The sequence below is a fragment of the Haliotis cracherodii genome, unplaced genomic scaffold (assembly GCF_022045235.1).
Source record: "Haliotis cracherodii isolate W230 unplaced genomic scaffold, xgHalCrac1.p SCAF_10, whole genome shotgun sequence".
Classification (NCBI taxonomy): Eukaryota; Metazoa; Mollusca; class Gastropoda; order Lepetellida; family Haliotidae; genus Haliotis; species Haliotis cracherodii.
Window position 1 is genome coordinate 7374529 of NW_027266265.1, and position 13669 is coordinate 7388197.

Below are 13669 nucleotides of genomic sequence, written 5' to 3' on the forward strand. Positions count from 1 at the left end.
CCCATGTCGGGAATCGAACCCGGGTCTTCGGCGTGACGCGCGAACGCTTTAACCACTAGGCTACCCGACCGCCTCTGGATGGACAACAAAATCGAGACATCAGTTCGCATATTGTCACAGAACAAGGTGAGGTGAGGTGAAATGGGGTTTAACGTCGCGTCCAAGATTATTGCACTTATATAGCGACGTGCATGCACGTGTATGTGTGTGTGTGGCTGCTTGTACTAGTCCGGACTGATGCTAGCTCACTGAGATACCATGTCGCAGTTTAACATGAATACCCCACTCAGACACAGTATACTGACTCCGAGCCGACCAGTCCTTGTTTTAGCCCCTTAATGCCGAGCGCCAGACAGGGTAACAACAAGTACAATCTTTTAACGTCTTTTTGTATGACGCGGCCCGGGATCGAACCCTGGACCTTCCGCTCTCCGGGCGGACGCTCTACCACAAGACCACGGAGGCGGTCTGTCACAGAACAAACACACATGACATCAAATATTGAAAACACACATGAAGTATCCATGATTTATTTCTAAATGCTACGTACATGCTTTTGGCTTGTTTTATTAGATATAGTAGGAATCAAGAGAACCCTTTTCTCAGAAACCCACGTGTATTGGATTTAATGGACTCCTGCAACTCCCTTGGCTTTGTCCACGAGTTTAGTGATGCGGTCTAGATCGACGTCAGCTAATTTGCTGGTGACAAACTGGTACACAAACGTCTGAAAACAAATAAGCAAACATATGGGACAGTGAGTCATCGAGGTTGTCTGGTTTGGTATTCAGCGACTTGCCATGCTTTTTCTTCCTTATAACTAGGAAGCCATGTCAGATAAGGAACAATTCCTAAAGTATTGAGGCACGCGCCCACGCACGCACGCACACTCACAAACACACACTAAAATTACATTCTGAAAGAGCTGACATTCTCAAAGATATTTTCATTGAAATACAAATACAGTACGATGCACAATTGTAATCAGAATATAGGTGAGATGAGGTGAAATGGGGTTTTACGTCGCGTCCATGATTATTTCACTTACATAGCGGTCTGCATGTGTGTATGTAGCTGTTTGTACTAGTACTGCTAGCTAGCCCACTGAGATACCACGCCGCAGTTTCACATGAATACCCCACTCAGACACAGTATACTTAATCCGAGCCGACCAGTCCTTATTTTAGCCCCTTAATGCCGAGCGCCAGACAGGGTAACAACAAGTACCATCATTTAACGGCCGGGGATCGAACCCCGGACCCGTCGCTCTCCGGGCGGACGCTCTACCAATAGACCACGGAGGCGGTCTAATCAGAATATACCAAATTGTTGAGTAACACCGACATCTTGTAAGGAAGGGTTTTGAACTGAAATGTTTAATGGATTTAATCTTGTAATATCTAGAATGTTTAAAAATGCATAATCTATTCCAAACTGCAAATAGTACGATTTGAAGTAGTTCTTGTGTATTCGCCCGGACCAAATATTTACTTCGTCTTAAAATTCGCGTTACTAGTGTGAGGTAACATTGGGCTTAACGTCACATTTAAAAATGATAATAAAAAGGTCATTCATGTTGCGACGCGAATGCACGTGACTGTGCACATCACCTCAGTGAGTTAGTATGCAGTAAAACATGGATACCCCACTCAGACACAATATTCTGAATCCGAACCGACCAGTGCTTGTTTTATCCCCTAAGGGACCGACCATTATGTTTCAGATTGTTGAAAAAAAAGAAATTGTCTGCCACAACAACAAAAGTTAGGCTCATAGTTTAATTAACAAAATATCTGCTTTCTAGTCTTCATACAAAATCCCAGAATATCAAATGGTCGGCCCCTAAAGCAAAATGCCAGATAACAACTACTATCAACAACAAGTACAATCTTTTAACGTCTTTTGGAATGACGCGGCCCGTTCATGAATCCATCCACCTTCCGTCCTCCGGGCATAACCGCGTTAATAAAGTACGAGCTAACGAGGGTTCACTGGGACTAATTTCTGTAGAACACATGCCTTTAATATGGCCAGAACAAACGGTGTTGCTGTAGTCACGGCTAACTTGTCTGTTGCAGATGACTTTTCCCCAAGCCACACCATGAGGATGTACACGCCGAATTCAAGGCGATAGTAAGCAAATGCTACCTCGTCATCTGCAAAGGAAACAAATGCCTTCATTGATGATGTCTGCATTCCGAAATCGCATACTAAACATGACTTGAAATCGATGTTTGTTTGTTTGTTTGTTTGTTGTTTAACGCCGCAATATACCAGCTATATGATGGCGGCCTGTAAATAATCGAATCTTAGCATTAATCCAAGAATTTGAGATACCAAGTCAAAGAGCCTGACCACCCGATCCCGTTAGTCGCCTCTTACGACAAGCATAATTGCCTTTTACGGCAAGCATGAAGGCTGAAGACCTATTCTACCTTCAGGGGAATCCTGATCAGCTAAAGCCATGGTTTTCAATGGAGTGTCCAGCACCATCACAAGGCTATGGGATCGGTTTCAATAGCATGGATCAACACGTGATCGGCCAAGGTCGGGACGACCAAGGGTAACCACCCCCGCCCAAGATCGTTACATCCGACTGCGCCACCTACGGAAAGCACGGCCACAGCCACCTTATCCGCCATCCAAATACCCGGACTGCGCAAAATCTCCGACCAGACCGTACGAAACCGTTTAAGGGCAGCTGGTCTACGAGCAAGATGCCCTGTTCGATGCGTCATATTGAGTCGACACCATCGTCAACAACTTCTGCATTGGTGTCATCAACACAGGGTATGGCCTCAACTGCGATGGAGAGATGTCTGGATCAGCGACGAATCAAGATTTCTCCTCCGTCGAGGGGATGGAAGAGCACGGGTCTACAGACGTCGGAGAGAACGTTACGTCGGAAACTGCGTACAGGAAGTGGACAGGTATGGTGGGGGTAGCAATATGATGTGGGCGGTTATCTCTTATCATGGCAGGACAGGTTTGGTCCATATATGGGCAATCTTACGGCTCAACGATACATCAACGAAATTCTCCTACCACACGTCCTCCCAGTTGCAGCCAACGGCAACGGTGTATTCCTGCAGGACAACGCCCGACAGCATACAGCCTGTCTACACACCAACACAATCTTGATTCCCCCCCCCCGGCCCTCAAGATCCCCGAATTTGAACCCGATTTGGATGAATTGGATAGTCGGCTACGCCGACGTCAACGTCAACAACAACTCCAGACGTTGCAGCAGTTGACTTTTGCGTTGCAGGCCGAGTGGGCTACCATTCCCCAGGATGTGATTCGCATACTCGTCTCTTCCATCCGCAGGAGATGTCAGGCCGCTTTTGATTCCAACGGGGGACTTACGCGTTATTGATGGTAGCTGAACTTCACCTTTGACTTTTCCTATGCACCGATAACTGTGATGATGACAATCACCAAGTGATCTCTCCACAACAATTTTGCTCAATACCTTGTTCGATTCCTCGTATAAATGAACTTTCCTACCTCACACAAATCTGGCTTTGCGTTTCCTTTATTTGGAAGAGTATGGACGTAACATTCTACATCAGGCAAATATAATGATGTGATCAACTCCGTTTCACTACAGTGTCAATATTAACAAATAAACATACACTCAACATATATAACGTGGATCGTCAAGGAGTTAAAGCGTTCGAACCCGGTTAGAACCCCCAAATTATGCAATGTATGAAGCCGTTCTTTGGTGCCAGTGTAGTAAACGCAACGATATACTCTCTCATTCAACTAAAATAAAAAATAGATCTTACCTGAAAATTGAGCTACAAATGTTTTAAAATCTTTCCCCGTTGAACTGGTTTTGACTTTACCCTTGTCGAACTTGAACACAGCCCTGTAAGTCAACCAGAAACATATGTGGTCTGATTTAATATATATTTTTAAATAATTTTTTTCTTGTTTATGAGCCGTGATATTGATATTAACTTATAATATTTACAATATTAACATTCCGTTCTATTACACCAAATATACTTGTCATTTTAATCAAATAATTGCTTTATTCTGGCCGATCACACGTACAGATACTGCACACTTGAAAAGGGTGACATCAAATTGTTTCGAATTGTGTTAAGAAAAGGTTGAGTCAGTTTTCATAACATGTTTTATATATATGCAACACCAACGCCAGACAATAACCAGTCTCGATTATCTAACGAGATGGATCACTGAAAATCAGTGATGGCACCAAGTGTTTGCGAAAAGGGTAAGTATGACGTCCATACCAATTCACATCACTCTCCAAGGCTGTTATTCTGTCATGCGTCGCCTTGACATCCTCGGTATCCACGGAACTAGGAACCACGTTGCCCATTATTGAGAAATTCGCCTTATTTGCCCTTTATATGAACAAAAACAGAAATAACAGCTGTGTAGGTAATTCTAGCATATGTGAGCATAATACATCATATCACCTATTTGGCATCATTTACGTCACATTTGTAAAAAGCAATACTATTGTTCTTTGTCCATGTGCACGTGGTGATCCTTGTTTTCGAGCACATAGCACAAGTGTATAGAAATATTCTATAGTCGCTATCACAAAAAGAATATTACAACATCTATAATATATTTATTGGGAACAAGCTAAAAGAAATGACATGTTTTATCAATTAATTAAAGCATTTAGCACGGATATTATGAAACAAAATCATGTATGTCATATCCAAAAGTAACATAAGTATGAAAACTTAATGACCGAAATTTCCTTTTTTCACGCGCAATGCCAATGACAAACCTCCAGCTACTTCAAACCATTAATGTATCCTGTAGTATCAACACTTACGGTGGCCCATAAGGGACACGGAGTCTGTTTTTCAATATTTTGATATTTCACTTGCTGAAAAACGAAACGAAAATGTCAAAAACTAAAATGAAAATGTCAAAGACCCAAAACGAAAATGTCAAAAAACTAAAATGAAAATACAGAAAACTATTTCCACCGCGGTGATAATATTTACACCGCGCTGATAATATTTCCACCGAGGTGATAATATTTACACCGCGGTGGAAATAGTTTTCTGTGTATTCATTTTAGTTTTTGACATTTTCGTTTTGTGTTTTTGACATTTTCATTTTAGTTTTTGACCTTTTCGTTTTGCTTTTTGACATTTCCATTTTAGTTTTTGACATTTTCAATTCACATTTCAGCGACTCAAAAGCTACTTAAAAGTACATTTTCTATGTTTTCGGATGTTTTTATACATGATTTATCAGATGTTTGTATGGCAGATTGTGTTAATTTGGAAAAGGTTAAGACAAAAGTAAGTTAAACATCAAAATATTGAAAAACAGACTCCATGTCCCTTATGGGCCACCGTAAACACTAGATTCTACGTTTGCTGGTAATATAACAAACCGAATTATTCCAGTTAAGTTTGTTAAACTGCCTCAAAGCAGCATATGCTCTCTGCTAAAAGTGTTCCAATCAAAAGACGCGTGATTACCTTGCTGAATGATTTATTTCCCATTAGAGGTTTAACGGGATGTTTGCTTCATGGGGCTGGGAATGAATGTATCTCTATGTACAATGTAATTATGATGTATAAATGATAAACAACAACCAGAATCGTGTTGGGTTATTTGATGTGAGACTTTTACCATCTATTCATTAATCCGTATTTGCCTCGTCGATTAAATGTGGTTCAGTTGATATTTATATATTAAAAAAACATGGTGATGAACCTTCTGTGTATCAGCGTCATCAGTTCACTACTATCGTTGGCAGAAAACGTGCTGGAATAATTAAACTACAAGAAATATACACGGCAAGCAGATAATCGTTCATGGCAAGCAGGTAATAGTTCATAGCCAGTGGGTAATAGTTTATGACAAAGTGGGTAATAGTTCATAGCCAGTGGGTAATAGTTCATAGCCAGTGGGTAATAGGTTATGACAAAGTGGGTAATAGTTCATAGCCAGTGGGTAATATTTCATAGCAAGTGGGTAATAGTTCATAGCAAGTGGGTAATAGTTCATAGCCAGTGGATAATAGTTCATAGCTAGTGGGTAATAGTTTATGACAAAGTGGGTAATAGTTCATAGCAAGTGGGTAATAGTTCATAGCCAGTGGGTAATAGTTTATGACTAAATGGGTAATCGTTCATAGCAAGTGGGTAATAGTTTATGACAAAGTGGGTAATATTTCATAGCCAGTGGGTAATAGTTTATGACAAAGTGGGTAATAGTTCATAGCCAGTGGGTAATAGTTTATGACAAAGTGGGTAATAGTTCATAGCCAGTGGGTAATAGTTCATAGCAAGTGGGTAATAGTTCATAGCCAGTGGATAATAGTTCATAGCTAGTGGGTAATAGTTTATGACAAAGTGGGTAATAGTTCAAAGCAAGTGGGTAATAGTTCATAGCCAGTGGGTAATAGTTTATGACTAAATGGGTAATCGTTCATAGCCAGTGGGTAATAGTTTATGACAAAGTGGGTAATAGTTCATAGCCAGTGGGTAATAGTTTATGACAAAGTGGGTAATAGTTCATAGCCAGTGGGTAATAGTTTATGGCGACGTCGGTGATAGTTCATAGCCAGTGGGTAATAGTTTATGACAAAGTGGGTAATAGTTCATAGCCAGTGGGTAATAGTTTATGACAAAGTGGGTAATAGTTCATAGCCAGTGGGTAATAGATCATGGCAAGTTGGTAATAGTTTATGACTAAATGGGTAATAGTTCATAGCCAGTGGGTAAAAGTTTATGACAAAGTGGGTAATAGTTCATAGCCAGTGGGTAATAGTTCATGGCAAGTGGGTAATAGTTCATAGCCAGTGGGTAATAGTTCATAGCCAGTGGGTAATAGTTTATGGCAAATGAGTAATAGTTCAAAGCAAGTGGGTAACAGTTCATAGCACGTGGGTAATAGTTTATGGCAAGTGAGAAATTGTTTATGGCAAGTGGATAATAGTTCATAGCAAGTGGGTAATAGTTCATAACAAGTGGGTAATAGTTCATAGCAAGTGGGTAATAGTTTATGGCAAGTGAGCAATAGTTTATGGCAAGTGGGTAATAGTTCATGGCAAGTGGGTAACAGTTTATGGCAAGTGGGTACCCCCACTCAGACACAGTCTACTGACTCAGAGCCGACCAGTCCTTGCTTTAGCCCCTTAATGCCGAGGGCCAGACAGGGTAACAACAAGTACCATATTTTAACCTCTTTTGGTAAGACGCGGCCGGGGATCAACCCCGGACATTTCGCCTTCCGGGCGGACGCTCTACCACTAGACCACGGAGGCAGTCAAACAGGTTATAGTTCATGACAAGCAGTTATTAGTTCATGGCAAGCAGGTATTAGTTCATGACAAGCAGGTAATAGTTCGTAGTCAATTTCAAACTGTATCATGAAGACAAGAAAGTTAGACAATAACTTCATTATATTTTTTACTGATGTTTCGTTGGAATTTCACCTTTACCCGGTGAACGAAGTATAAAGACGTAGCCATGAAACGCCTTTACAAACAATAAATAAGTTATTATCCACAAAACGTGACATGTTTTTGTGTTCTTCCAACGTCTGAATGCCTATTAAAGACTTGGTCAACATATAACAACGATACTTAGGCCAAAACCTCGAGGTGAGGAACATTCTATGTTAACAGATTAGAAAACAGTTAAGTAAAACAGTAATATCAAAACTTTAGAAGATAATACATGTACGCTCATACAAACTTTGAATACCGTCCCAGTCAGGTTGAACCAGATACGTTATATGGTTACTCTGCCAAAGCGTCTGTTGGGCAACTGAAGTGAACAGAGTTGGGAGGCAGTCAAGCTTTATAACATTTCATACAAGTTCCTGGCTCCTGAATTTACCACAAAGGCGTGTCCCGTTATGTCAACGTATGTTTTAGTGTGCATAAATATCATTTAAACGTCAAAGTCGTAGTCAGGTATAGCATTGTCTGTACTAAAATATAAAATTAGAATACCAAACACATTTTGTATGTATAAATCATGTTCTGCCTGTCTGTTGTAAACAAGGTAGGAACCAATGATGACTGAACAAGCTATATTTCTGACTGTTGTCCATTGTGTTTGCTCTAGGAGTACTCGTATGTTTGGCGAGTGTTTGATTCAAGTAACTAACTACAATGGGGTCTTGTTGCAGTGTTAAACATTCGACGGTAAGATAAAATATACTTCTCAAGAAAGTTAAGGGTCAAGGGATTTGTAGTTGTCCTACGTCTACCAGAACGGGGTCGATTTTTAACAGAATTGGTCATTTGGTAACGTTGCCATAACATGCCAATGACACACTAACATTTAGTCTCAAAGCCACATTTCTGTACGTAAGGTCATATTGAAGACGCAATGTAGCCCTACCCCGATTCCGAATGACAATCTTGCAAAGGTCCGAGGTCAGTCTTTAAGTAACGAGCACATATTGGCCGATTCATCACATAATGCAAGTGAAAATATGCCTAACTTAGCACATCATGTGCTTCGTCCCTTGCAATTAACTTATTGACATCTGATTTTGAGTTTGTGTTGTTTCGTCACTAGTTGTGGTACCAGTCGACCAGTTGAGTTTTTTTATACATAGATATTTCCCCCACTTGAGTTTTATCACAATTATATTTGTTCCTGGGTAGGATACATTTTCTGACGAAACTCATCCTTTGATCTTAAATGTGTTTCGAGTAGTATAAGGTTCCACATAATGTATTTTAGAAATCTGGGTTAAATTTGTGGCTTGGATTTGGCAACAATTCGACATACTCTATATCTGGTGATATATATTTTCTGAAACAATTAAAATGTAGCAGTTGTATAGATTTAAATTGTGACAATTCATATAAAAGGACGATTTTGAGTCAACTTGTTTTTTAAATATAAGAGTTAATGATATTTAAGGCTAATGTATATATAACTTCTTTCGTTTGAGGGACGAATTAGAGCGAAATTATTTTTCCCTAACGTCGGAAAGCACAACAAAGGGAGGTAATCTGTTTCGTAATGGGTATATAAGTAAAGGCGGGAAACTTCATTCTCAGGTGCGGTGCAGTCGGGCTGGCTATATTAAACATGTTTAGTTATGTATGATGCCGATTGGAGTACACGTCGGTTGAATCTATATTTTTTATTATTTATGTGTGTAGTACCTGCGGCTGTCGATGTGATGATCAGGATGTTATGCGTTGCTTGCAAGTTGTGCTGGCGAGCCATGATAATACGTCGTGAGATGGATCGGTATCAATAGTTGAAATCTCGAACACTCCAGTTGTGCGAGTATGGATTTGGGATATACTCTGATGAGTATACGCTGACGAGCCATTAGAATACGTGATAAGGCGTCGATGCCTGTGTATAGGTATACGTTGGAAATATGAAGCATCGAATCTATATTCATGTAAATTACGGTTGGTTGATGGTCATGATGCTGGTGATGTTCCTAATGCGGACGATGTTGATGATAATGTGAATACTTGTTAAAGAATAAACTGCGGTCAGTCAGTGCACCAAACAAGATCCCAATATGTTGTAGTTGTGTATTTTGTTGTGTTAAGGGGAAGAAGGAGGGGAAACAACGTTATGCATTAAGGCATATTTAAAGTGAGAAAGTATCAGGTTAAAATGAGGTGCAGGTAATTCTAGAGCCACCAGGCACCGCGATGTACGAGCTCTGCAGGGGTTAATTGGGCGTTTTGTGCCAACAATTATGCTTACAGGGCCCATTTTAGGGATTTCTACATTACCCTTAATAACCTCTGCACCTCCACAACAGACTCAAAGCAAAATATTTAGGATATACGACTGGTGGATGAAACATTCTGAGTCTAATCTTTGATGGACTGCGTTCAAGGAGTTGGTTGCAAATAATCTTTCAACACCATTCCCTCCGAGGTACACACGGTTCTGGCAATGATTCTGGAGAACCTGAATCCCACTGGTGTTGAAGATTTCCACCTGATAGTGTAAAAAGAACTGTAACTCTGACGGTACCAAATCTGTTAAATATGGAGAATGATCAGTTCGTTCAAATCTCCAGTCATGCATTGCGACCATGGTGAGAACAAACTTGTGCACAGGTGTATTGTCCTGGTCGATCAACACACCTTTAGTGAGTGTTCCACGACATTTAGCCTTGATATTCTCACGCAGTTGCCTAATCAGATTAGCATGATATTGGTCATTAATGGTCTGACCTTTCGGTAGGTGATCCACCAGTCGGATTCCTTTGGAATTCCGGAAACCCACATTACACGGAGGCAGTGCACAGGTGTTGGGGCCTTCAAGCTAGACTACTGAACAACACTTATGAAACAACACAAGCAAACACTAAAATAGTTTATTGCTTAAAATGTGATGCAAAACACCAAATGATTCAAATAAAAACTTCAAAATGGAAACAAGATATGTAAAGATTTTTATAAGAAGAATCAGTAAGCCCGGCGTATCTGAAGTCTTACAAGAGGTATAAATACTAAGCAACGATTTGCCATGCCAAACATTAAATTTATAGACTACATAGACTGATCATATTATCCTCTCATAAACTCAAGTGGAGACAAGAAATGTCAATATTGTTTGTTTGTTGTTGGGCTTTTCACCAACAGTAAGCTGACTAATCAACTCCCGTGATGACATCCTTTAAACACGTTGGAGGCTGGGCGTAAATGTGTGTTTGTGTTTAATGCTGCACACAGCAATATTCTAGCTTTATGACGGCCGTCTGGACCAAACATTCCAGTAATTAATATTGTCGAACAACGATCCACAGGGTAATGTGACAGGCAATCAACCAAGTCACTGAATCAAACCACAAGATCCATAAGTCGCCTAACCCCTTACAATTCACTTCAATTATCAGGTGGCCTTCATCAACAGCTGTGTGTAATCATAACACACATCGGCAATGATATTAGCTCAGCTATAAACATATACATGTACACATACACACACACACACACACGGACACACGCGCACACACACACGGACACACACGGACACACGCGCACACACACACGAACTGTTACCCACTTGCTATGAACTATTACCCACTTGCTATGAACTATTACCCACTTGTCATAAACTATTACTCACTTGCTATGAACTATTACCCACTTGTTATGAACTATTACCCACTTGCTATGAACTATTACCCACTTGCCATGAACTATTACCCACTTGCCATTAACTATTACCCACTTTTATCAACGAGTGTTGATATATTTGATATCAAAAGACACGATGCTGAGAATCTATATATCAACAACATATATGCTTTCAATATCTTCAACAGATTTCACATAAGATTGGATTTCGGAGAACCACATCAGCTAAAACTAAGATCAACAAAATTGGCACATTGACATTAAAATCTGGGAGTCAAGTAAATTACTAAATCAGTTATCACAAAAAGAAATATCAAAACAATTTGATTAACATTTTAAAAATAGGCAATATTTTAAAGATATTTTAATCATCACCTTGGTATCAGAATATTGATATAAATGTAACTGAAATTAAATTGCCTGAGCAGAATTGATAGGGCCATTTAATACAACTGGAACTTATTGTTTCAATTAAGGATTGACTGTGTATTTTTTTCGGTTCATTGAGGTATGAATCGAAAAACCGATGTGCAAACTGTATGAATCCGCGTAGCGGATTCTTACAAAAGTTTTCACATCGGTTTTTCGATTCATACCTCAATAAACCGAAAAAAATATAGTCAATGCTTATAATTAAATTCGACAACGTTAAACATGTTTTATCTACAATAGTTTAACCCAAAACAGTTGCATATATCAAAACAGACAAAAATGACGACATTGATAAACAATCCAGGTGTAGGAATATATACAGTGGCGTGACATGAATCAGGTGATCGTTTAATTTATGCACATAACTTGACACGCCTACACAGGCAGTAGCCAATCAACGGAGAGTGGAATTAAAACAATGTTCAGTAGAAATATGTGGACCGACAGAAGGCGGCTGTTTCAAATAACATGGTCATTTACTGCCTGATTCAAACATTACTTCCCTGATTACGGTAAAACACAGTTGGAGAAATGCTAGTTAGAAATGAAACCCGAAGACATGAAAGTTGAACCGAGACGAGCGGGAAAAAAACAGGCGAGAGAGCCTGCACGTTTGCTGTTCTATTTTCGGCCTTCGGTTTCAAAGGGTTGTTTGGAAAATGAATATGCATGGAGTCGCTAAATGTTCTGTGCACGACGATACACGTGAGCAGAAAGGGAATTCCCTCGACTGTAATATTGGGATTCCGCGACATTCTGCAGTAATAAAAGTAGTGCGCCGCAGTAGGCGTGGCTTAATTTTTTACATTCATTGGGAAATGAATGCAATAACACGTGACCAATTCAGCTAATCAGAATGCAGGAATTTCCATGAACACAACGAAAATTTAATTATAAAACAGATGAAACAGATAGAATGCAACTTCACACTGAATGTAAAGTTTGAACATTTCAGTGCCTAAAGACAGCTCCTCAATCCCCAACTGAAATTGAATCGTTCAGTGCTTTTACATACAAAGATTATGCCTACTTACAACAGTACTTTTCAATTTCAGTCTTAGAATAGTGTATAATTTACTCAGAAAATTAATCTAAATAAAAACCATTGATGTATTTCAAAACAAAGAAATTGAGAAATAAAGTTTTTAAAATATAAATAAGGAATAAAAATTACATAAACCCAACTGAAACAGGATAGATGTGTAAAAAAACATTTAAAAAACATGGACAAGAAAATTATTTTTAAAAAACGCTAAAAATATGAAGTGGATGTCAAGCCATCACACTTACATAATACTCTAACTTCCATAACGCCATGACATGTAAACATTATTTTTATTTTGTGTAAAACCTAAAAGAACATCACTACAAAATAATCAAACAAAACAGGTACAAGAAAATGCATCAGATTTGATTGTTGGTTATGCATGAGTGTAATGTGTTTTGTTAAATCAGCAAGCTTACAGAAAACTGTCAGCTGTGGTACATGGTTATATTAGTATTCAACCTGTGCACAAACTACCGAGTACAGTTCAGACTATACATAGGCCCTGTCATCCCTGCTGATCTACACACCTAACACATAATTGTATAGTGAATAATTGGTGACAATGGTCCTGAACATATACTGCTCAACTTTTGATAGGGAGAATCAGGCATGTCATTCTATTTAAATATACACTTGACATATTATGAGAATCAGTTTTGTGCATCACGGAAAGACAGAATTTTCCCTATCAAAAGTGAAGTAGTCAATTGTTTCTAGATAAATGCAAATTTTTTGTGCGCTGCCCGGTTACACCTCCTGGTTACACCTCCTGGCGGGAATCAATACATCACTTATAAGGATATGACGTAAACGGTGACGTCATCCACGTTAGCTTTCTGATTAACACGCATCTCCGCTTGGATAGCCGCCCGCTCCAGACGTGTTTTGCCCTGTCTCATTTTAGCAACTAAAAACCACATCCTCCCAAGCCTCCTCCTCTCTATCTCTCTAGTTATGTTCCTTTTTTTTTTTTTCTTAGTCATTTGCGTGTATGTGTCGATTCCCCCACCTTTGTGGCTTATTCATACAATTTCGGATTGGCGAATTGTAACAGTTAGGCATTTATATATACCTTGTAATAAATTTGTCTG

General features: G+C 39.4%; 1 protein-coding gene across 1 annotated transcript; it reads right to left on the minus strand.

Annotated features, from left to right (window-relative positions):
* Positions 1–625: 625 nt before the first annotated feature.
* Positions 626–4354, minus strand: LOC139445952 (coactosin-like protein). The gene is made up of 4 exons (XM_071227202.1): positions 4266–4354; positions 3792–3874; positions 2020–2156; positions 626–727 (listed from the first exon to the last, which is right to left on the minus strand). The coding sequence occupies exons 1-4, from the start codon at positions 4352–4354 to the stop codon at positions 626–628; spliced, it is 411 nt and encodes a 136-aa protein (XP_071083303.1).
* Between the last annotated feature and the right edge of the window lie 9315 nt (positions 4355–13669).